Source organism: Sarcophilus harrisii, chromosome 4 (genome assembly GCF_902635505.1).
Source record: "Sarcophilus harrisii chromosome 4, mSarHar1.11, whole genome shotgun sequence".
NCBI classification, from domain to species: Eukaryota; Metazoa; Chordata; class Mammalia; order Dasyuromorphia; family Dasyuridae; genus Sarcophilus; species Sarcophilus harrisii.
The window spans coordinates 149,910,569-149,936,525 of record NC_045429.1 but is presented as its reverse complement, the minus strand read 5'-3'; the positions used below and the strand labels follow the sequence as shown (position 1 = coordinate 149,936,525).

The following is a 25,957-nucleotide window of genomic DNA, read 5'->3' as shown; positions in this document are numbered from 1 at the left end:
GCACTCTTATATAAGGAGAGATAACAAGCTAAGAAATATGGATAAACAAACTACATACAGGATGAATAAGAAATAATTACCAGAAGAAAAGCATTAGAATTAAGGGCTGAGAAAGATTTCCTGTAAAAGATGGGATTTTGAAGTTTATACAATAATTGTAGAGCAGATAAAATGAAGCTTTTTACTACCCTGCTTTGTATTGTTGTTGTTGTATCCCCAGATAGCTTAGCAGGGTGCCTAGTGCATGGTACTCTTAATAAATGCTTAATGACCAACTCATAGATAGACAAGTCATCCAGCCACTCTAAGGTAAGCTCTCTAAGACTGTAAAGTTTCACAGATAAGTTGCTGTGTTCTTTACACAAATGGAATCACCTGTCCTCACAATTAAATCCAATGAATGGAAATAGAAATAGGAAGGAAGCACTTTCAATCTTCATGGTGTAGTGTTAGAATTCTTGAGAACACTCAGGTGATCTGAAATCTAGACCTTTGCCCAGAAGGAGGTACCTGTCATGTACAAAATTTGAAATTGAGATAGGATGCTTATCTAGTTTGGAACTCATATCTAGGCTATAAGGAAACCTTAATTCTGAGTTTGCCAAAGCAAAGTGAAATGAATAATCGATCAAACTTTTTAAAGTTAATTGTGTTGCTAGATATCTTGAAAAATCAAAGGGAAAAAATGACTCTCAAAAGGAGGCAATAAATTAGCTCGATAAATTCGGATTTTTTAAAAGCTTAAATTAAGAAAAAATATATCAATTTTAATATGTAATACAATAAAATAATAAACATGTAATATAATAACAATATATACTTTAGGGTGCTGGACAACCACTATTATGCTGTATTTTTTATATGCATAATCTCTTACTACAGAGTTTATCATATATTTTTGTTTAGTAGTGGTAAGATAATCACTACCTAATCAAATGTCGGAGTGAAATCATGGATATAGATGTCCATTCATCAGTTCAGTTTTTAGGTCAAGTTCCCATTTATTTTTTCCTTCTTTGTTCAATGAGGGTTATATTTCCTAGTATTCTTTCTTGAAAAAAAAATAGCTTTTTATTTTCAAAATATAGTTTTCAACATATCCTTGCAAAACCTTGTGTTCCAAATTTTTCTCCTTCCCTCCCTTCCTACCAACCCCTTTCTCTAGATAGCAAGTAATTCAATATATGTTAAACATGTGCAATTCTTCTATCTTGTATTCTTTCAAATAAAAAAAAAATTTAAAACTATAGTAAACATCAACTTTAAAAATTTAAATGTTGCTTGTTGTTATTGTTGTAACAACAGTTCAATCATCACTTGACTCTTTGTGACCCCATTTGAGATTTGGAATGGCTTGCCATTTTCTTGTCCAGACCAGTTTACAGATCAGATAGCTGAAGCAAACAGGTTTAGGTGATTTAGCCAGTGTCATAAAGCTAGTAAGTAAGTGTCTAAGGTCAGATTTGAACTCAGTCACTTCATTATCTAACTGTGCAGTGGTGGTGGTGGAGTTCAATCATATCTGATTGAACCTGTGATCCCTGTGGACCATACTGTCCATGAGGTTTTCTTGGCAAAGGTAATAGAATGGTTTGCTCTTATCTTCTCCATTGGATTAAGGCAAACAGAGATTAAGTGATTTACACAACTAGTTAAGTATCTGAGGACATATTTTAACTCGGGTCTTCCAGATTCCAGACCTAGTAGTCTATTATTATGCAACCTAAACTTTACATAGTGACTATCTTTAAAAATATTTCAATCTCTTCAATTCCAATCATACTTCTTTGTCCTTTTCTCCTAGTTTACTTTTCTTTATATTTAGTTATTATATCATTCTAATTTTTTTGCTTCCTATTATTTGATAAAAGTTTAAAAAATATCTTTGTATTTTTCCTATTTATCAATCTTCATTGCATTACAGCATTCAATTGTTAATATGCCACAATTTTTTTTTAACCATTCACTTGTTGGATTTTTGTTTCTAGGTTTTTGGTTTTTAATTACATGCAGTGCTGGTATTTTATTATTTGAAAATAGCTTTTTCCTCCCAGAATATTTGAAAGCATCTTAAATCTTTCTTCCAAAAGGCAGTGGGGTATAATGGCAGGAACACAAGTCAGAAAAGATATGAGTTTTAGTCCAGATTCTGCTAGGTGATCTTAGGCAAGTCATTTACACTTTCTTGAGCCTCAATTTCCTTGTCTGTAATATGGTCGTCATTATACTTGCTCTACTGACTTAAGAGGATTATTTTTTTAGGAAAGTGCTCTGTAAAACATATATTCTAGAAGTGTGAATTATTCTTAGTATCTCATTAATGTAACTTATAAGATACAAGAGTAGCGCCGAAAACAAGGTGAATTACTTGTTAGTCTCACATAATCTTTCCCGGCCCCAATCATATTTGCTCCAATCCTGACTCAGACACTGTATGGCTACTCCCTAAACGAAGCATTTTTTTTTTTTTCAGCATTTTTAAAGGGAAATACTTTTTTTTTTTTAATGGGAAAAACACAAGTAGAAAAAAAAAGGGAGGGGGCATTCTTTATAACCTCTCTGCAATATTAGATATACAATAGAGGAGGGGGCACCATGAGGGATGAGGGAGACGCTAAAGAGTATAAGAAGTTTTTTTTTTTGGGAGGGGACCCATATATATCTTGTTAAAACTTAAGTACCATGACTAAGTACTTTAATTTCTTTTCATTGAAGTCTTATAGGATCAGTTACTACGGCATCCTTTGTGTTAAAGGGGAGGGTCTTGGTCCGTGAGCAAACTCTGGTCTAGTTGTACCAGCTAGGGACTCCCTCCCTACGACCTTTGACCTCGAGTAATCTGCATAGAGGAATGACAGGCATTCAGTGGAACAGGAACCAGCGGAGCTGGGTTGCAATCGGAGGTGGACTTTCAGACAAGCGGGAGAGGCCGGCGGGAGGTGCCTGGGGAACTCAGACCAGAAAGACGCTTACGGGAAAGGTGAAATGAATCATTGGAAGCCCTTGGGGGAAAGAATCCATGACCAAAGAACCAAAAGAGCTGCATGATTACTGGCCCCCGGCCCGCTAAAGTGCAGAAATGGGCCAGACCTCAGTCTCCACGCTGTCTGAGCAACGTTCTAGTGGTGAGTTGAGACCGAAGTCTCTTTCCTCCAGCTGTCTGTCCCGCGGGGCTGGCCAGCCAGATGCAGCTCTCGCCTCTCTTTCTTACAAACGATTTTGTTTTCTCGCACTCGAGCAAATGTAAAATTGAGGGCAACGAAACGACTTCGCCGGGCTGCTTTTCTTCTGACCTATAAAATCTCCTCTGTGAGCCGATTTGGGAAGCTATCCTGAATTCTTTGTGAAAGAAAAGTAGAATGCCTTAGGGGGGAGGGCAGGGTTAATAGTCGATTTTTTTGCCTTAAAGGTACAGACTTCTTTTAGGGGAAAAGATGCCTTGATCTATTGGGTATTGGAATTCGTTTTGAGCTTAATTTGATTTGGGTAAACCAAAATTGAACTCATTCGCACAAAAGCACGGAGAAAACAAGCCGGACGTTTTAGAGTTCTTTTCTGTGACAAATTTAGGGAACGAGAAAAACCTTTTTGTGGTTATGTGTGCTATCTAATAACGTAGCAATCCACAACTGAATTCTTCGCCCTTTTTAAAAACTATGTCACCTGATTTAGGCGTCTTCATTTAAGATAGTAAGCGTTCATTGCCTTTTCTCTTTGTAACTAAAAGTTCAACTTTTTATGTAGCCAGCCGTAACTAGTTGCTAGTTATAAAAAGGGGAAGAGCTTCTTCTGATGTCGTTTCATTATACACTTTAACTTTAAGACTTAAACAAAAACAATTCCCATCGTTTTTATTGCTAAGGGTTAGAGTAGATTTCTTGGAATTGACCAGTATATTTCTGGGTTGTAAAAAGAGTGAGTGTTCTCTGAATGTGTATGTGTGTTTTAAACAAAAAAGGGAAGGAAGGCACATCTGGCATTTCCCCAGCTGTGTAGGGATAAACAACTTTGTGGTTAGACAATGAGAAAATAAATAACATGAGAATATTTTGATATTCTTTATGTTCATACTAATCTGATAATTTAGAATGGATATACTTGAATAATGGAATTAAAAAAAAAAAAGACAGATTTTACAAGGGACAAAGCACAGATTCCTAAGTCTATACCAGTAAGAGTTATGATTTGTTTATTCAATTGCAAGAATATTTTTTTTTTACCTTAACATTTTTTTTGTGTGTGGAGTTGTTTATATCTCTGAAGGCAAATACTTCTTTGAAGTGTTGTACACTTTTTACTTGGGACTTATATTGGTGCCAAAGGAATGATAAGTTTTTTGCAAAGAAGAAAGTCTAAGAAATTTTTAAAGTCACAGTTTCCTTATTGATTGAGTTCAGTTTTAATGGTATGTGGCATCAAAGAAGTCTCACGTTTTCCTTTTTTTCCCCCATGTTCTCCAATACAGAAGCTTTGAAATAAGTTCTGGATTTCCTGAAACATAAAATGCATAGATATTTAAAATTACAGAATTCTTCATAAAAATTGATGATTAAATCAATATATCAAAAGTCTTGAAGTTGCTGTGGTGTATTTCCTTTATTAATAGATGTAGATTGCTCTCCTTTCTGAATTTAGTAGATGGTGTTCAAGAATGCTCTTAGCCTAGAAAATGTCTTTAACTTTCTGGACTGCCTGATGAGGAATCTCTCCAGAATTAGCTACTCTGGTCCTAGATTGACACCTAGTCTATCACAGGTGCTGCTATCACAGACCTGCCAAATTTGTCTTTTTCAGGCATACTTTAAAATATGCTGTCACCTTCAGATCTTGATGCATTGTAGTAGATAAGGTCTTACTGGAAGATTATATCAAAGGACCACCTAATTTGCAAATAAATAGAAATGATTGTTGAATGAGTCCCAGGAAAATCACTTCTGTCTGACTTTCAGGTCTGTGTTTATAAAAGTATTTACTGGTAGACTGGTAACTCTGATTGTCAGGCATGTGGAATCAAAGTCATGTTCAATAAGCAATCATACTCATTTCCAAAATCACGGGTGGGCAAGCATAGAATTATCATCTCATTCTACCTAATTTCTTCACGATCAACTTTGCATTATTTACTTTCCCTGTAACTTTGCAGTACTATCCTAAATGAAAATGACTTTAGACCAGCTATTTGCTTGCTGTGTATCCTAACTTGTATATGCCATGTCCATGTCAGAGGCAGCTAGTGACACAGTGGATAGAGCACTGGAATCGGAATCAAGAAGACCTGAATTCATATCCTGCCTAAGACACTTAGTAGCTGTGAAACTGTAGGCAAATCACTTAACTTTTGTCTGTCTCAGTTTCCTTAACTGTATCATGGGGCACTTACTTCCTAGAGTGAGTAACATATGTAAATTCAGTATGTTAGCACAGTGTCTGGCATAGAGTAGGTGCTTACATAAATACTCATTCTCTTCTCATTGTAATGTCTTTATTCCTTATTGATTATTTGGCAGAGTTGTTGGATGAATCAAGTGAAATAATGCTTACTATAATGTTGGCACATAGTAGGCTTTGTGTAAATGCTCATATTTCCTTCTCATCTCTTTCCAATTCATTTCCTTCATTCCTTATTGGCTGTCTGGCTGTGGATTTAGCACAACAGTGCAGTGATGCTTATTCACTTTGGAACCAGGCATCTATACATTTTTAAGCCTTTGAAGGGCTGGTAGGGATTATAATTACAAGGAAGAGGTTTATCTTTTGTAGCTTGTTTGCACACAGCTGTTTGCTTGATCTTTCCCCTTGTTAGACTGGGAGCTTCTCGAGAGCAGGGACTGCTTCCCCCCCTTAAATTTGGAATTCAATGCAGGTATTATAGGTCATCTGTCTGCTTTCTTTTTATTTCTCGGTACTAAATTACCATACCTCTTAAGATCTGAGGTGAGACAGTTTAGTGGATAGAGCAAGAGGCTCAGAGTCAGGAAACCTGAGATGCAGACTTGCTAGCTCTGTACCCTGGACAATTAATTTAACTTCTGCTTACCTTAGTTTCCTCAACTGTAAAATGGGAATAGTTTCCAAGGTGGTTGGGAGGATCAACTAAAATAATATCTGTGAAAGCACTTAGTACGTAGGAAATAGTAGGTACTATATAAATGTCTATTTCCTTCTCTTTCCCCCTTATTTCACAGTTATTGTGAGGATTACATGCAAACTATTGATAAAACTTAAAGCACTGTTTAACTGCTAGCTATTGTTATGATTGCCACTTTTGGATTCTTTTCAGCTCTAAATCTATTCTTTGAAAGAGCTCTTTCTTCCTACCCCCACTATCTTCCTTTTGAAATTCCTCTTCCTTTTCTTCAAGATCTAACTATTGATCACTTCTTGACAAGTCCTGTTTCCTCCCTCTTCCCTTTGGAAGCGACCTCTCATGTTCCTCAAGTTTTTCATAATTCTTTAGATTCTTTACATTCATTTTTAATTTGTCTTACAGTGATTCATATGGATACCTTATTTATCCTATTTATTCTAGTAGAAGATAAATTCTTTTATAAGGGAGGCTGTGCTTCATATAATTTATATAGTTAGCATTTTTGTAGCACTTTAATGTTTGCTAAGTACTTTACACATATTATCTCATTTGATCATCTCAAGAACCTTAAGATGCTATAATTATCCTTATTTTGTGGATGAGGAAAGTGAGGGAGATGATTAGCCTAGGATCACACAACTAGTAAATGACTGAAGTTGAATTTAAATTTCAATCTTTATGACTCTAGGTCGAGAGCTTGGTCCATTGAACCATCTAGCTACCCTCAGATATAATCTATAAATAATCTTTTCCATTCCATGCAAAAATTGAATATTTGTTTTTCTCTTTTAGGGAATCAGATCATTCTGCTTGACTTTGCATTGTTTCCGCTAAGTGTTAAAAATGCATATTCAGAATACATAATCTAGCATAATTTAAAAACTCAGGCTAAATAGAAATCAATAAATGAAGTTATTTGTTAAACACTAACTGTGCACCAGATGCTCTGCTAGGTACTGGGGATATACCCCTCCCCCTGCAAAAAAAAAATCAATGAAAACAGCCCTTCTGCTCAAAAAGGTTACTTTCTAGCCTGGATGTACATATATAAATAAACAGAATAGATCTAAATTGATTTTGAAAAGGAAACTGCCAAAAGGGCCAAAAAGAGACAGACATAATTGAACAACATTTGTATTATACACATAATATTAGTTTCTTTAGATAACTGGATTAATGACCAAGCTTCTGACACTAAACCATCTGATTGGGCAGGTCACTTTATCTCAGTGATCTTCACTATCCTCATATATTCCTCATATCCTCATATCTCCTCATATTGTTTTCTTATACCTGGTAGGGTGGTGAAAAAAGTATTCTGCAATCCTCAGTTGTCTCAGTTCTCCAGAATACCCTCTGTTCAGCTGTCAAATTCATCTTCCTAAAGCAGAGGTCTATTTTGTTCACTAAGTTCTAGGGATTCCGTCACCTCTTAGATCTCATACAAAATCTTCTGTTTTGTGTAGAAAACCCTTTATAAATTGCCCCCTCCTAACTTTAATAGTCTTATTACACCTTACTGCCCTCCACATCCTCTGTGCTCCAGCATCACTCAATTCTATCCTCCATGCTCAGAAATATTCTCCTTATCCTCATCTCTAACTCTTGCTCTTTCTGAATTCTTCAAGTGCCTACTAAATTCCAATCTATTGTAAGGAACCTTCCTGATCCCTCTTAATGCTAATGTCTTCTTTCTGTTGGTTATCTTCTATTTATCCCGCATAGATCTTGCTTGTACATAATTGTCAGTATGTTGTCCCCTCTGTTAGACTGAGTTGCTTGGCCATGGGAAGTATTATTTGCTTTTTTAAAAAATTCGATTTCATCTTGTTTTCAAGTTTGAGTTCTTTCCCTCCCAACTTCCCTGTTCTTTTCACCTTTGAGAAAGCAAGAAAAACAAACTTATTACAAATATGTATAGTTAAGCAAAATAAAGTCCCACATTGGCCATATTCCTATAGTAATATAGTTATAGATGTATTATGTATGTATATCTATATATAAATATATCTATCAGATGTAGATGTAGATCTATGAGAGATCTATATATCTATATATGTAGGTATGTCTCAAAGTACATTCTGAATTCATCACTTTTATCTGGAGGTGATTATTTTTGCTTTTCTTATTTCTTTAGTGCTTAGCATAATCACTGTCACATATATGTTTAATAAATGCTTGTTGACTAACTGGCAGAACTACTAGTCAATGCTAAAAAGCGTGATCATTTTTCTTTGTGTTTGAAAAATCTGCCATGTTAGTTGTTCTTTCCTAAAGTCACATTCTCTATCTCCATTCCCCAACCATCCCCACTAAGCCAAGGGGAACTGCCCAGTTTGGGTATTTCCATTGACATGCTATGCTTAGAATGTGACCTCCTTGTATTCAGGAGGTTTTTACCCTTTTTAAAAATCCCCAATGTTTAACACAGTAGTGCTTCAAGGTTTGCTGAGTGCTTTATACTATTGTTTTATTTAATCCTCTCACAGCTATTTTGTCAGGTAGGTACTATCATTATGCCTGTTTAATAAATGCTGATTGGTTTAAACTGTTTGGTTAGACTGGTCCCACCACTACTTTAAGGGTAAACAAAGTCAACATCCTCATTTTACAGAAGAGGAAATGGAAGTAAAATGAGTTTTCCAGTTCACACCCAATTAGTGACAACCTAGAACCTCCATAGTTGAGAAATCTTGGTCAGAAACATTTATTCCCACCTGGTGACTTTTATCCATTAATCTTGTTAGACAATTGTTTATCAGTTGGAGTTTGGGAATTTTTTTTTTAAGTCACAAGTAGTCTTTCTCTCAAATCTGTGAAAACCTGTTGATCAATGAATAACCTTACCGAACAGCACTACACCATGAAAACAAATTGCATATATTCTCTGACATGTATTCTTTGATGAAATCCCAATCTTAGTGCTGAAAGGGCTTTTAAGTTTTGTTCATGTTATTTTTCTTCTATGGTCAGAAAAGATTTTAGGATCTACTGATTAAATATTTGGATCTGTATTATTTAGTATCTTGCAGTGTGTTTTTGTTGTTAATGTTTTAAAACAAAAGAAACAAGAAAATTAAGTTCTTGAGAAAGTGAGATTTTCCCAACTTCAGTTAGACATGATAGCAGGTACTGAGTTTACTTCTCACCTGAATATTACTGTTGTTTAACACCAACTATCTATTTCCATATTTAAATTACTTTTTTGTTGTTATCTTGGAGAAAACAATAGAGTTGAGTGAAAATTAGAAGACTTTTAATCTATCTTCATCTAAAACATAAATCTTCTCTATAGTTTTCCTGACAAGTAATTAGTCAGCTCTTCTTTGAAGATTACAAGCAGCCAGGAACTCACTGCTTCCTAAAGCAACCCATTCCACTTTTGAATCACTTTAATTGTTAAAAAAGTTCTTGCTTTGAGCCAAAATCAACTTCCTTGTAGTCTTCATCCATTGGTCCTAGTTTGGTCTTTTGTGTCCAAGAACAATCTCTTAAGGCCCTATTATGTGCCCTGCTGTGTTAAGAGTTACAAAGACAAAAATGAATCAGCAGGTATTGCCCTTGAAGAGCAAGAGCAGGAAAGAGGCCATGACAATAGGCTAAAGAATACTGGATTTGGAGTTAGAGGACTTGAGTTCAAATTCAGACTTTGCTGCGTATTACCTGTGCCATCTTAGGTATGTCACTGTCTTTCTGAGTGTCTACTTCCTCATCTGGAAAAATAAGGAGTTGAAATTAGATGATCACTGAGGCTCCTTTCCTCCTTTACATCCTGGGGACACTATATGATTAGGCCCTGATTTAAGGTTAAGGACCATGGGAATTGAAAGAAGGAGAGAAGTGGAAGAAATATTTTGGGGGTAAAAAACAGGGTAAATGACAAATTGGATGTCAGTCATGAGGAAGAAAGAAAATTTAAGGATGACACAAGTGTTTTAAAGGCTGGAGGATTCAGGGAATGTTTATACCATAGCAAAAATGAGGAAGTTAGTAAAGGAAAATTTAGAGAGAAGATATTTTAAGTTTGTTTTGGAACATGTAGAATTTAAAGAATCAACGGAAATATAAAATAAACATTTGGACATGTGGAACTCACACTCAGGAAAGAGTTCAGAGCTGGATATAAGGACTGAGGACATGATAACTGAAGCTGGGGAAATTGCTTAGAAAGAGTATATAAGAATCGAACAGATACATTTGGAGAATAGGAGGAACAAGGACCAACCATAAGCCCTTTAGTTGGTCCTTGTTCCTTCTATTCTCCAAGTGTGTCTGTTCTTTGATAGATCTTTGTAGTTAATGAGCTAAGAAGAAAAGTAGATGGAAGAATTATGAAGTAAGTCAGCAACCAACAATGTCACAGAAGTCTATATCAAAGCAAGAAAATAAGAATTTCAGATTATCAGTTATAAATTCCATGACTCCTACTATGAACAAATAGTGAGGAAAAGAACAATATATTTTATGTCTTTTGGAGTATAGAGAACATGAGTATACTTCTCCTAGGGCTTTATACTTAGAAAAGTCAGAATTTGCTGAGGACTAAATGCATGAAAAAGAAATTGAGGTACATAAAATTTTTTTAACTGATAAATTATATGATTCTACTAAGTCAGTGAACATTTTATTAACCTATTACAATGTGTCTCTCTTGACTAAGCACTTGGGCTACAAAGGAAACGGGAAAATTGTCCCTGCCCTAAAGAAATTTGCATTCTAATGAAGGAAGCTACACATATAGTTAAATTATAGAGTAGGTCCTAGGTAACCTTACACAGCTGGAGGAATCAGGAGATATAAATCAGGCGATATATAACAAGTTATACATGAGGTGAGAGTTGAAAGCAGCTAAGGATTTTGAGAGGTAGAGGTAAGAAGAAATTTCAGCTGAGCATTTTAGGCATGGGACACATCCAGGGCAAAGGCACAAAGGTGGAAGATGGAGGTTTTTTTGGTGTCAGGAAGAGCAGCTGGTAGGCCAGAATTGAAGGGCTGCAGGGCTAATGAAGGAGATCCAAATGGAAGAAGACTAGAAAGATAGGAGGTGGCCAGCTTGTGAAGAGTTTTACATATTAAACAGAGGAGTTTGTATTCAATTATAGAGACAATAGGAAGGGCTCTGAGACATGGTCATCAATGGGACTGATTGGATGAAGTATTTTTCAGTTTTGAATCACATGATCCCTGTTCCCAGGGCTGGGACCCTGGGGGGGAGTCATATGATCCCTGGAGGAATGAATTTTGAACTCTGGGATATAGGAAGTTAGTGAACTTGCCCGAAATGATGTGACTTGTGGGAGGCAACCAACATTGGTCACCATTGGTCAAAGATGGTTATGTCCTTTTAGTCTATCCAATGAGAAGGCTCGGGTCTTTTGCTTTTAAGTCCTGGACAAGGTGGAAGCTGGCCAGATTCCAGGAGCACTTGGAACAGTTGGGATCTTTGTACCTGAAGATGTCTCCGATTAGTTAATTGGGAAAGGAGATCTTGCACCCATCCCACACAGTCAGATTTGATTTTAGGGGAATCACTCTGGAAGTGAAGAATGAATTGGAGAGGGAAGATACATGCTCGAGGCAGAAAATAGGAAGCTTTTGAAATAATCCAAATAGGAAGTTGAGATGGTCTGAAATAGGGTTATTGTTCTGAGTGGAAAGAGCAGGACAGATGAGATGTATGAAAAGATTATTTTTCACTTGATTGCATAAATGGCTATTGAGTGAGAATGACAAGTGAAGGATGACGCCCAGATTTTGAACTTAGGTGACTTGAAAGACATTAGTTCCTTTAAAAAGTTATTTTATTTTTATTCAGGACTAGAGCTGAGAAAAGAGATTGGAACTGAATAGGTTGATCTGAGAATCACCTGCCTAAATGTTTGTAATTAAATAGTGGGTGAGTAAACTAAATGAGAAAATATAGATAATTGAGAAGAGAGTCCAGAGCAAAGTTGTGGAATATATCCACAGTTAGTGGGAATGATAATGGTTGATGATCCAGTAAAGAAGACAGAGAGAGAGTGAAAGAGGAAGAAAAGTAAAGAGAAACTAGTATGAAAACCCAGAGAGAAAAGATCATTAGTAACTTTGGAGAGATGAGCTTCAATTGAATGATGAGGTTAGAAGTCAAATTTCAGAAAAGTTAGAAGAATATGAAAGAAATAGAGACTTCTTACATTCAAGGGTTTTTTAAAGAGTTCAGAAAAAGGGAGGAGAGAATAAGGACAATAGTTACTGGGTGTGGTAGAAATCTAATGAGGATTTTTTTTTTTAGTGGTTGGGATTGATATGATCTATTGTAAGCCTCAGGGAAGTAACCAAATAGGTATAAAGAGATTGAAGATTAGAGACTGAAGGAATGATTGTGGGGATAGTTGCTGGAGGAGACCAAGTTGGAATCAAGGTGATATAAATGTAGAGTAATTGGTCTTGGTAGGAAGAAGTGTCACTTCATTAGAGACTAGGAAGGGAGATGAGACAGTTGAGGTTCTTCCAGGGAATATGAGAACTGAACTCAGGGGAGGGAAAGAGAGGGAGCTTGTAAGTGAGGGACCTCTTTTTTTCCCAATGAAGTAGGTCTTCATCTGAGGTGATGGAATGAGGAAGTGCTATGTGGAGAAAAGCTATTGTGGAGAATAGGATTGGAATTTGGGATAGGATAAGATAAATTTAAGAATGGAAGGATTGCTTTGCTACTGTGAGGACCTGAGTTAGATTAGATAAAATAAATTGGTTTGAGACCCAGCTATTGTCTTTCTGATTTATTTGAGACTCTGTCAGTGTTTTCCTGATTTCAGCGTTGGAGTTTGGCAAGATGTGATTGACAGTAGAACTAGGGAGCAATGAATTGAAAGTAGAGGATAAAGAAGAGGTTAAACTTATGTAATAAGAGATAAAGACTGGAGGGGAGGGGATGACCTGGGGAAATACCAAGTGATACCAGGACTGAAGGTCACCATGAAAATTAGTTTAGAAGTTAGTTGTCCTTCAGTCTTGAAGAGGACCAAAATAGCACCACTATGTTAGAGTCCAATTACTGTGTGTCCAACTGTGGCTGATCAGAGTATTCAAGCTCAGAATGTTTTGCCACAGGTCAGACACAAATAGTCCATATGAACATTTGGGGTAGCTTCTCTAATTTTGTGCAGCTCTAGTTTCCTTGGGCTAATTCAATTCTGCTTTGCTCATAGAGCACAGCATCTTCTCTGAAGAGGGCATGCCATTCTGGGCAGTCCTATGCCAAATCTCCCATGTCATAAATCAGTTCTCAAGTTTTTAAGAGATACTTTCAGTGTCCCTGTATCTATTTTTCTGACCCCCTTGTGAGCACTTGCCCTATGGGAGTTCTCCATAAAATCATCTTTTTGTCAAGCATACATTTGACATTCGAACAATGTGGCCAGTGTAATAGAGTTGTGCTCTCAGCAGTAGAGTTGAAATACTTTACATTTTAGTTGAAGAATGCACCTGAGTGGCTGATAGCATTCTGCCACATTATCTTCAGAATCTTCCTAAAACAATTCAAATGAAAGCTATTCAGTTTCCTGTTGTGATTTTGAGATTTCACAGGCATACAACAATGAGTTCAGTACAGTGGTTCTGTAGACCTTCAGGAACTGATGGCAAATTCTTTAACTTAAAAAGGTTACAAGCCAAAACTAAAATGGGGGGAGTGTTGGTGCATGATTTTTTGTTTGCAGATGATTGTGTACTTAATGTAGCCTCAAAGCAGATATGCAACAAAGTATGGATCAATTCTCTGCTGCTTATAATAATTTTGACTTTGTGTCAGGGCTATGTAGACATTCATTGATTGTTTCTGTAAACTTGCCCGTTTATTTCCCTTTTAAAGGTTATTTCATTCATGGAAATTCCCAGAATACCATGAAACATTCTCTTCTGTTTTTCTGTCCCTTAATTATAATTCAAATGGGAGTAGCAGTGAGGTTGGGGACAATGTTGGATAACAAATAAGAAGAGTTGTACTGATATTTGAGCAATGTCATTTTTATTAAGATCAGTTAGATGAATGAATTAATGAAGAAAAGGCACTTATTAAGCATTTACTATATGCTAGTGATATAACAATAAAGGAGAGATTGGCTCTTTGCAAGTGTTATAAGAAAACTAGGTTAAAAGAAAGGGGAGCAATTGGTCGCAAATCCAATCCCATTGTTCTTTAAGAATCTTGAAGATCATTCACTACAAAATTCAGTCCACTTTTGCATATATAGGACAGTATGACTTCTTTTTAGCATTTAGGTGGGGTAGTAGATAGAGATCAAGACCAGAGACTGGAAGACCCTGGATAAATCACTTTCCTCAGTTTCATAAAACAAGAATTAATAATAGAAACTACCACCCAGAATTGTGAGGATCAAATAAGGTAATATTTGTAAAGTATTTTGTAAACCTTAAAGTAATATATAAATCCTAGTTATTAAACTTTTCTAGACATCTGCTATGCTTGTATATGTTATCATATGATTTAAGTTATTTGATTTAGGAATAAAATCTAACTCAATTCAGCAAACACTGAATGCCAACTGTGTGCAAGGGAAAGATAGGAAAGGGCTAGATAGGAATTGTTTTTATTTGTTTTTTTGTTTGTTTTTTGCTGAGGCAACTTGGGTTGTCACTTGCCCAGGGTCACACAGCTAGGAACTGTTAAGGGTCTGAGATCTGATTTGAACTTAGGTTTTCCTGACTTCAGGGCTGATTGCTCTACCCACTAGCTGAATAGTTTTAAAAGTCAAAAGAGATTTTGATCCTAGATGTTATTAGGGAGTCATTAGAATTTACTGAATGGGAGAGTGAGGTGGGCAGGCATTTATGTAAATCTGTGATTTAGAAAGATCCCTTTGGTCTTGGAAAAATGGTGGGATCAAGAATACGTGAATTTAGAATAATTACTCTTGGCTCAAAGAAGCATCACTTCATTAGAAACTAGTAAAAGGAGGAGAAGATAGCTCATAAATTAGTAAAAGGGTGAATTGTAGTGGGTAGAAGCTTGCTATAGTCCAGGTGTGAGAGAAAAGAGATGATGTGAGTGGAGACCAAGATACCTATAGAAGGGATGTTGTGATGGTGGGAATGACAAAAATTTTCCCCAGATTCAGACCATTGAGGTTTTGCCCAGAACATTCAAATTTGTTCTCCTTTCCTTTGGGACTTGGCTCAAGATTAATAGTAATTTTGAAACTTTTTTTTATTTGCAGGAAAAATGTTGACTGATTACAAGTCTGTACCTTCCCCTCCTAGGAATGTTTGCATTTTACTTTGCTGTTTAATCCTCAGGAATGTCTATCCCCTGTTGGAATTTCTAGCACCTATTGAGAGAGTTATTGTTGGGAGCACCTCTTCAGCTCCCAAAATGGCCAGCCTAGTGACTCCTCATTTTTAAAGCTGGTCTCACCATTTAGCATGTGTATATATACAGCATAAAGGATAGATTTTAAAACATTCTACAACTCTGGGTATATATAGACTGTTTCTTAGTAATAGATCAAAATAGCAGTAGATTAGGAGATGAGTTCAAGTTCTTGAAAGGGCATTAAAATAAGGGATATCTGTAACTCTTTGATATTGTAGGCTAATTCGCCTTATGATGAGTTTACAGTGTCAAGTGAGTGGTTAATAAATTTAAATTGTTAACGTTTCTTTGTGTTGTTAATCTATGATTCATAATTTTGCCATTGTTTTATCAGATGCATTTACTAATGTGCCTGATAGTCAGTTGGCAAACTATTAGATTGTTGTCAGTTTCTTGTTTCCATTTCTGACTCAGGACATTGGAGAGATGGTTTGAATCTTAAATTCTTGAATTTAAGGACCTGAAACTTGTAGGAAAAAATGGTTCTTTCTTTGTATCCTAGGAGCTAAGAACAATACTATTATTATAGTAATCAATCAATATTTGTTGATTTGACTTGACATGGGGTCTACATAAAATTGGTTTTTTAATTACATATTTGTGTTTTGATTATATTTCAGTATAATTGTTTTCTTTTTTAAGTACTATGTATTTTATTTTGTACATTTAAGAAAGGGTCTATAATTCAAAAGGAGAACTTGGAGATGTATGACTAAAAAAACCAAAAAGTTAAGAACAACTAGTCTGAAAGGGTTGAGATACAAATAGTTATGATATATAATATTATATTTGAACAGTATTAATTACAAAATAAAGTGTTATATGAGATCAGAGAGAAATTTTAATCTTTGGGCAGACAGCAAAATTAGAAGAGAAAATGACTTGGAGGGAGAGATAATGAATGCAGTTTTGAACGGATTTGAGGTATCAGTGTTACCTCCAAGTAGAACTTATATGTCAGTGGGACATGTGGATATGAAATTAAGAAGACTAATCAGGGTTGGTGATAATGATTATGGAGAAGTATGAGTTGAAGTAGAAATGACACTGTCAAGGAAAAGAATGTAGAGAGAACAAGAAAAAGACCAAAAACAGATTGTTGGGGTAGCAATCACTTTTAGGGGACATGTTAGCAAAAGAGATATGAGAGAAATTGGAGAGAAAATCATCTGGTAAGAGGGAGTGGTCTAAAGTATTACTCTGGAAAGTAAACATTTATTAAGCCCCTCCTATTTGCCAGGCACTGTGCTATAGTCCCTAGGGATCTAAAAAAAAGGGAAAAAACAGCCCTTGCCCGCCAAAAGGGGGCCATTTGATTGGACAGTTATAAAGTTACCTGGAATTTAGAGATAGCAATTCCAATAGACTGGTAGGGGGAAGAGAGAAAAAGCAGCTTCTTCTTTTCTTATCTTATCTTGTTTTTTCCACAATAGCTTCTTCAGACATCCTTATAAGGACCAAAAAAGATAAAATTTTTAAGTAGTGCCTGGCCCAGAGTAGGTGCTTTTTTACCTCCCCTTTCCATGCTGTTCTGTCCCTTAGACTAATTTTTTTTAGGAAACCCTGAATTTATCTGTAGTCGAATAGGAACAAACCACTTTGCAAAGAGAGATTAAAGTTGCTTGAAAGAATCATGAATTCTGCTTAGAGCCATAAGTTTGGTAACACCAAATAATTTCTCCAGGACAGTCATATTTTTGGAATATGAATTTCTATTTTAAAGGAAACTTCCTGTGATCAGTCAACATTGCAGATTACATATTTCTCAAATAAAGCAGGTCAGTCTGGTTTCAATTGAAATTTTTCTCTTGCTACTAATGTATATCTTTCCCTGACTTGAACTGGAAGTAATAAAAATGCTTTGGATGTATTAGCCAGCTTTGAAGTTAGTTACTGTTATCTTTCATGTTTGAGAGGATCAAAAACTGGACCAAAACCCTTTTTGTCATGTGTTTTATTCATGTCATAAACTACTTCTCTAATGGGTGTGATCTGGTCCATTGTGTTAGAATTTGGAAGTTAAAGCTGTCCAAGAAGAGTGGCGTTATTCTGTAGGAACAAGGACCAACTCCTTGGTTTTTGTCATAGTGTGTGTGGGGGGAAGAGGAGTGTATGGGGAACACTCCCTAAGGACTTTCTGCTAAGAGCACTGCATATTAATTAACTCCAGCCAGAAAGGGAGCCAAAAAAAAAAATGGGGACTAAATGAAAACTAGCGTCTGTGTTTTGTAATGTGGGAGTGGGAGGAAAGTTTAAAAAAATAATTAAAATTTAGTGAAATACAAATGAAAAGGAGGCTGAACCCTTGCCCTTCCGAGTTCTAAAAAGAAGCAGTCATTTGTTTTTTTTGTTTTTTTTTTAAATCTCTTTTGAAATGTTCCCTTTTGGAAAATTCTTAGCTTTTTATTTCCTTTTCAGTTTGTACTTTCAGGGGTCTTTCCCTTTGAGCTTTGAGTTCTATTTGCAGTGCCCAGCACAGTGTGACATAAATTCCATTTAATTTTAATTAAGGTTTTGAAAGAGCCATTTCTGAAAGGTATTTCTCAGTCTCCTGCTTGGAAGCAGGAGCAAGTTAGAATCTGAGGCCTTCCTCTGAGCCAGAAAGACTGACCCTTTGTTGTACTCCTTCTGGAATGAAATAAGTTCTTTAGAGCAGTTTACCTTGTCAGCTGGATATCAAACCAAAATAATGTAATAAAAGAGTTCTGGATTGATACTGCCAGTTCAATCAATTTACAGAAAATATCTTGAAATATAAAAACAATGATTTTTTTTTTCCTACTGTGCTTTTAAAACTTTTCATAGAGCAGTGGTCCCCCAAGTTAGGATTGCAAAATGGACAAAATGAACCTGACACCAAAGATTGTTTGATTAAACAGTGGGTGACTGGGATCCATCTTCATGTAACAGCCAATCTAGAGTTTTGTTTTGACCATATTCACTCTATTATATATATTAATTCTATTCTCAAATAGCTTCCCTCTCTTCAATACTATCTCTCTCTACTCTTCAAGTTTATTACTACCTCCTTCTCCTCAATTAAAAGCTAATCTATCACCACTTAATGTAGCATCACAAGTAAGAGCCTCTGAGAAAATTTCAGATGTTTATATCACTTCAAGGCTTTCACAGATTCCTCAGAGGGTGGACTCTACTCTTAGGAACAGTGACTGGTAAGGAAGAGTCTGCCTCCCATTATGAGAGGGACAGAGTAAGTTTCACAGGATGAGGAGGGTTTTGATCTGGATTGAATATCAATCAATTGATTGCATTCAGTCTGGAATGCAGATGTATTATACTACATGACATCGTATTATATTATCTTTCTCCAAACCCATTACTTCCCATTTTCCAAAGCTCAGCACCCTCAATTTATAGATGAGTTGTGACTTGAGTGACTGATCTTGGTTCATATGAACTTTTTGATAACTAGAGGAAACGAAGACAGAGCTGGGAAGACCTGAATTCAGATCTGGTCTTAGATAGTTTCTAGCTCTTGTGGCTCTGGTCAAGTAACTTAATCTGTGCCTCAGTTTCCTTAACTACAAAATGGGAATCAAAACAGCACTTACCTTGAGGGGATTGTGAAGATCAAATTATGTGTTATTTCTAAGGTTCTTAGAGTGCCTTGGAATACCTTAATGTTCATTTTCCTTCTCTTCTACCATTGTTAATGGCATAATCATTCTTTCGGTTACCCAGATTTTCATCTCTGTATCCTCTTTGATTTGAGACAGTGTTGTATAAGGGAAGTTGCACTAATTTGAGAATCAGAGGACTTGGGTTCAAATTCTACTTCAGAAGGTATCCATATAGGTCATGTCTGACTCTTCATGACTCCATTTGGGATTTTCTTGGCAAAGTTATTAGAGTAGTTTGTTGTTTTCTTCTTCAGCTCATTTTACAGATGAGGAAACGGAGGCAAGCAGTTAAGTGACTTGCCCAGAGTCACACAGCTAGAAAGTGTCTCAGGTTGAATTTGAGCTCATGAAGATGAATCTTTTTTACTCTAAGGCCCCACATTCTATTCAACACACCATCTAGATGCCAACCGTTATTACTGAAGTATTTGCCCTGGATTGAGGCAGAGAAAAAAATTTAGGTAATCTCTGACTTTATGGAATTTACAATGTTTGGAGGAAGAATAAAGCATGTACACAAATATGCAGTAGCATAGAATCACTTTAATAGCCATATTACAGAATATAGTATAATAAAAAATATTAAAATGCATTAGCCACAGAAAAATGACAATTTTTTATTTTAAATTTTAACTAGAGAACCACCCTAGTAGATTAATAACTAAAACAGTAATCTGATTGAATAGGAATCTAGGAACTATAGAAATGCTAGATCAAGGGTCCTAGTCCTAGTCCCAACTATGTCCCCAATTATCTGGGAATAGTAATACTTGCCACCTGACTGTGTTTGCAAAGCTCATGGAGATCCTTGGAGAGGGATATTCTCTATTGTTAGAGTGTTTTTATTCTTAAATGTCACTTCCTTCATAGCGTTCCTTTTTTGTGCCTCATTCTTCTTGTACTGTATGCTTTCATTGTTTTGGATGTGTTTAATGTCAAGCAGAATGACATATCCCTTCATAAAGAGCTGCTAAAATAAGAAAGAAAATGAAAAGAGAGATGCTAAAGAAAGATCTCCTTAGAACACCTGTCAAACAAAGAGACAATAAATGTAATCCTGCCAGAAAATAAAGCAACCACTTTATGTCATGTTGGTAGCTTAGCTATATTTCACACAAGACAGAGCAAACATTTAACATTACATTAATCTCACTGCAACACTCCAGTATTACTTTTTTTTTCCCCCTTCTTCACTAGAACACATGAAAAGGAGCACATTGTATGGTAAAAAGCACTGGATGTGGATTTAGGAAAAACTTGGTTCTAATTGTAGCTCTTGCTTTTAATATGTTAGATATGCTCTCTTAGACAAGTAACTTGTCTGAGACTTAATTTCCTCATCTCACAAATGAGGATAGTAATATTTATATTATCTGTATCATGGGGTGTTGTGAAGAAAATAATTTGTAAACCTTATTACCACACAACTTTTCAAACCATAGTTAACTTTGGGGGCCTAAAGTTCCAATGATATAAGACAGTTTTATGACACCCAAAGGAGAATCATTTCTAGGGCACAAATGCCTCCTAATTTTTGTTCCATTATACCTATGGAGCTGTGATCTCCTTTATTTGGATGCTCCCTATGGAGACTCATTCATTCCTATTTCTTATTTGTTATTCTTTCCGTATACCACAAGGGGTCTGCCCAAGGATTGAAGACTTCCTCAAATTTTAACATTGTCAGGATTAAAATGGAGTGCATAGAATGTTTGTCCATTGGTTGTTCCTCAATTCATGCTGTAATTTTTAATTTTGCATTTCTCTGATAATATCCTGCAATATAGCTCACATAATAGATCATTTATATTTTGTTGTAGTCTAATTTGTCAACTGTGTGTCTTTCCATTGCTTTTTTTGTACTTCTTCAAAGACTAGATGTAATATTTCATATTGTGAAGGCAAACACCATCATAATGTTGGGTTACTCATTTATATTGCCACAATGGGAAAACTATGGTTGCCTAAGACAGCATTTGTTTTGCATATAAACTCAGTTGTAAAGTCTTATAAAGAATAGATTATTGTGAACCATATCATCTGATAAAGTAGAGAAAAGCCATGAAAGAGAAAATAAATTTTAGAAATGCTTAAGCAAGAGACACAAGAGATATATTAAGTTTGGGATGAATTCTTCTTCTATCAATCGTGACTTCAGAGCCTTGATAGTGAAAGATGATTCTTCTTGGTAAAAGGTAGAAAGAAGTTAATGGAAGGATGCTTATGTCTTCATATGTAATCTGTATGTTGATTTACTTTTCTTAACTATTATTTACAAAAAGGTGGAGGAGTGAGTCATTGGGAAGTGATAGGGTTTTTAAAAAAATGCATCAATAAAAAATAAAAAAGAGGATATTGCAGTATCAATGAGACTGTCACTAAACAAGTAGACTCTTTAACTTTTTATTCCCCTCCTCAAAAAAAAAAAAAAAAGAAAAATTTTTGTGGTTTTGTGATTTCATTAATTTTGACATTTTTCCAATTAATGGATATTACAACCCATCCACGAACTGCCCATTGTTTGTAGCTCTTACCCTTGTCTTCCCATTAATTCACCACAAAGGGTCCATTCAACATACTGGAGTTCTTTTTCACTTTCTCTGGACATCATGAAGATAATAGTAGGGCATCCTGGCTGTCTACTTGTCATTAGTTGACTGTAAGCAGTCCATATTCTCTTCCTATCATACATTTCTCTGATGACATCTTTTGCTTCTCCTTCAAAGTTCCTCATTGATTATATGTTGCAACCTGTTTATATTTATGAAATTCATTTTTAACCATGTACTTTTCTGTTCTATGTGTTATTGTCTTTTGCAATTCTTCAGAGACCACTATATTCCATGTCTCTATGCTATATAGCAACAGTAAAATATTGTTGTTGTTGTTGTTGTTGTTGTTTTTAAAGATAGATCTTTGCTTCTAAGATAGAGTTATGCTTAAGAGTCATCAAGGGAACCTTGTAATTTCCTGAAGACAATCTATTATACTTTTCTCTCTCTTCTTCAACTGTGGCCAAACTCACAATCCATTGTACTTCTTTCTCATACATACAAACACACAGATGAATGATCTCTACAGGTTGTTCATCCAGTTGTATGTTATAAGCATAATCTAAATATTCTTTACTTGGTCTTTTCTCCGTGAATGGTTAGAATAAATTTTTCTGATAATTAAATTCTGCTTATTCCCTACTAATGTCCTCATCTTTGATATCCTCTGTAGTGTCCTGCTTTCTAGAGCCCCCAAGTTGGGGTGACAAAACATGCTGTAGCTTTCTAGAGCCCCCATGCTAGGATGATTAAAATATACCTTCTTAGTAGAGAAGTGATGAGGTCGGACTCCTGAGGATGGTGGAAAAGTGGAGTCAGGTATTTCAAGGACTTTCTCCTTTATATAATGTAACAAAAACAACACTGAACATGTGGGACCACATAAACAACTTGCTATTGTACGTAGTTTGCCACCTGGTATCTATCACTCTTCCACCTGCTATCACTCTGCTTCAACTACAACACAGGTTATCACTGCCCCCTGACTTCTCAAGAAGGCCGAGAGCCCTTAGAGGATACGGGGAAACTGAACCAGACATTGTTAGCAGGTTCCCTCTGGGAACCTTACCCAGAGTTTCCCCACTGACTGTGACCCTCTACAATCCTCAATTCATATGTAGATAGATGTCTCAAATATTTTATATACATGGAAAAGTATGCATATTAGTCACTAGTTATTTTATATATTTAATAGTCAAGATCACCTTCATGCTTTTGGTTTTTTTTCCCCTCCTTCCACTATCTTGTGAAATAATCTCCTAGTTCCCTCACAATCGTATCTCTACTAGCACATTTCTTCTTTCTGTTTACTTAATAATCCAGATATTTTTTTCCTATCTTTTTTCTTTTCAGTTTTATTCCTACCTTCCTTATAAGCACCTTGAAGATGTGATGCTAACGTCCATCTGTGGTTTTGGCAGTGTCTTTAATGATGAAAACATTTTGTGATCATAAATTTTGCAGATCATTTTTTCATATTCTTCTGTTTGTTTTCCTCCTTATGTTTTCATCCTTAAATAAATCAGTAGATCAAAAATGAAGGAATAGAAGGGACCTTAGAAATAATTGAATCCAACATTCTCATTTTATAGATGAGAAAATTATGATCCCCTAAAGTTGTGACTTGCCCAAGATTATATTACTAGTGAGTGTTTGAGATGGGATTCAAAGTCAGGTTTCTATTACTCAACTGTAAAATCTTGTGAAGATGATTATAATATTTATAAAATTTTACAATTGAGCTTATATCCAAAACAAATGTTGACTCATCCATGATTTTCCCATTGTTTAACAATTGATTAACATTTGTTAAAAATCTATATAAAGTTAATTGGTGTTGGTGTTATTATTTCTAATGTTTGATGTTTAAAAGACGGCCTTTTGTTTTAGAAAGAAGTTTGGGGGCTATTATAAGAACCATTGTCTTTGGGAAATTGCAAGCTTATTTTTCATTTTAAAAATGTTTAATTTTGTGTAACTTCACATGTGCTTTCTTAATTCGGGATAAAGATGGGGAGAAGGGACAGAATCTGGAACTCAGAGTTTTAAAAACAAATGTAAAAAAATTGTTTTAAATATACCTGAGCAAAAGTAAAAATGTTTAAAAATTTAAAAATTTTTAGATTGAGCTGGACCCCAACTGTAACAAAATGCAAATAAGTTTGATTGTCACAAAAATGCAGAAAATAGAGAACATCTTTAGGAGTTCAACTGATAAGAGGAAAAATAAAAGACAATAGCTGGTAGAATCTAGGAAAGTTTTTTTAAACTTTCACATTTGTAGGTAGCAGGGAAGGAATCCAGTAGATGGGAAGGTATTTGTTGAGGAGTTGATGTTGTCAGAATTAATTAATTAATCTTAATTAGAGAGCATAGTAAGGGAGGAGATTTTTAAAAAATTAGTTCTAAAAGATTTTTGGCATTTAAGAACCATTGTCTTGGGAAATTAATTTTTTTTTTTTTTTTATTTTCTTATTAAACTTTTTATTTTCAAAACATATAGATGGAAATTTCAAATTGGATTTAATGTTTTACCCAATTACAAATCAAGACAATTTTGCTTCATTTTACAAAGATTTAGAATTTAAAATTTTAACTCCTTCCCACTTTAAACAATGAAGATAATGTTATAAGTTATTGTCATAATAAAATGAATTCTAATTAATCATTTCAGGAGTAAATACAGATCAAAGGAAAAAAAAAACATGAAAAAGAATGAAGAGAAGAAAGTTTTTCATTTCACATTCAGAATCCATCAGAATTTTTTTTTTTTTTTGGAGTTTTGTTTTTTTTTTTTTTTTTAATTTAATAGCCTTTTATTTACAGGATATATACATGGGTAACTTTACAGCATTAACAATTGCCAAACCTCTTGCAGAACATGTACATAGTTTTCAACATTCACTCTTGCAAAACCTTTGTTCCAAATTTTTTTCTCTTTCCCTTCCCCTCAACTCTTCCCCTTGACAGCAAGTAATCCAATATAGGTTAAACATGTACACTTCTTCTGTACATATTTTCACAATTATTATGCTGCACAAGAAAAATCAGATCAAAAAGAAAAAAAATGAAAAAAACCAAAATGCAAGCAAATAACAACAAAAAAGTGAAAATTGTGTTGTGATCTACACTCAATCCCCACAATCCTCTCTCTGAGTATAGATGGCTTTCTCCATCACAAGACCATTAGATCTGGCCTGAATCACCTCATTGTTGAAAAGAGCCATATCCATCAGAATGAATTATCGCATAATCTTGTTGTTGCTGTTACAATATTCTTTTGTTTCTACTCACTTGGCATCAGTTCATGTAAGTCTCTCCAGGCTGATCTGAAATCACCTGCTCTTCCTTCCTTCCTTCCTTCCTTCCTTCCTTCCTTCCTTCCTTCCCCTCTCTCCCTCCTTCCTTCCCTCCTTCCTTCCTTCCTTCCTTCCTTCCTTCCTTCCTTTTTTTTTTTTTTTGCTGAGTCAATTAGGGTTAAGTGACTTGCCCAGGGTCACACAGCTACCAAGTGTTAAGTGTCTGTGGCCAGATTTTGAACTCGGGTCCTCTTGACTTCAGGGCTGGTGCTCTATCCATTGCACTACCTAGCTGCCCCCTGCTCATCATTTCTTACAGAACAATAATCTTCCATAACATTCATATACTTATTCAACCATTCTCCAACTGATAGGCATTGACTCAATTTACAATTTCTTATCACTACAAAAAGAGCTGCTACAAACATTTTTATTCATGTGGGTCCTTTTCCCTTTTTTATTATTTCTTTGGGATATATACCCTGTGGAGGCACTGCTGGATCAAAAGGCATGCACTGTTTGATAACCCTTTGGGCATAGTTCCAAATTGCTCTCCAGAATGGTTGGATCAGTTCACAACTCCACCAATAATGTATCAGTGTCTCAGTTTTCCCACATCCCCTTCAACATTCATCATTATCTTTTCCTGTCATCTTAGCCAGTCTGAGAGGTGTGTTAGTGGTATCTCAGAGTTGTCTTAAATTTTAACTTAGTATGATTAAAATTACCTATTTTACATTCTATAATGTACTCTATTTCTCCTTTGGCCACAAATTCTTTTCTTCTCCACAGGCCTGAGAGATAAACTATTCTTTCTTCTAATTTTCTTATACTCTCACTCTTATGTCTAAATCATGAACCTATTTCGACCTTATCTTAGAATAGATATGAGATGTGGGTCAATGCCTAGTTTTTGCCATACTAATTTTCAATCTAAGGGGGAGATATTTTGGCTTTATCTGCCTAATCTTAAGACTAGGATAAACATAAAAAGAAGATCTGTA

The 25,957-nt window shown here is 35.4% G+C and overlaps 1 protein-coding gene across 3 annotated transcripts in view; it reads left to right on the top strand.

The window, feature by feature from the left end:
- The window catches only part of PHACTR2 (phosphatase and actin regulator 2), a 247,294-nt gene that overhangs the window by 82,002 nt on the left and 139,335 nt on the right, over window positions 1-25,957 (top strand). The window contains exon 1 of one of the 3 annotated variants that reach the window (XM_031937681.1): window positions 2,669-3,125. The exons of 1 other annotated variant lie outside the window; for it this stretch is intronic. In XM_031937681.1, coding sequence (XP_031793541.1) covers window positions 3,080-3,125 — 46 coding nt within the window. In that variant the 5' untranslated portion in view covers window positions 2,669-3,079. Of the gene's footprint in view, window positions 1-2,668; window positions 3,126-25,957 lie in introns of those variants that run through there. One more of the 3 variants, XM_031937684.1, reaches the window with a different exon arrangement.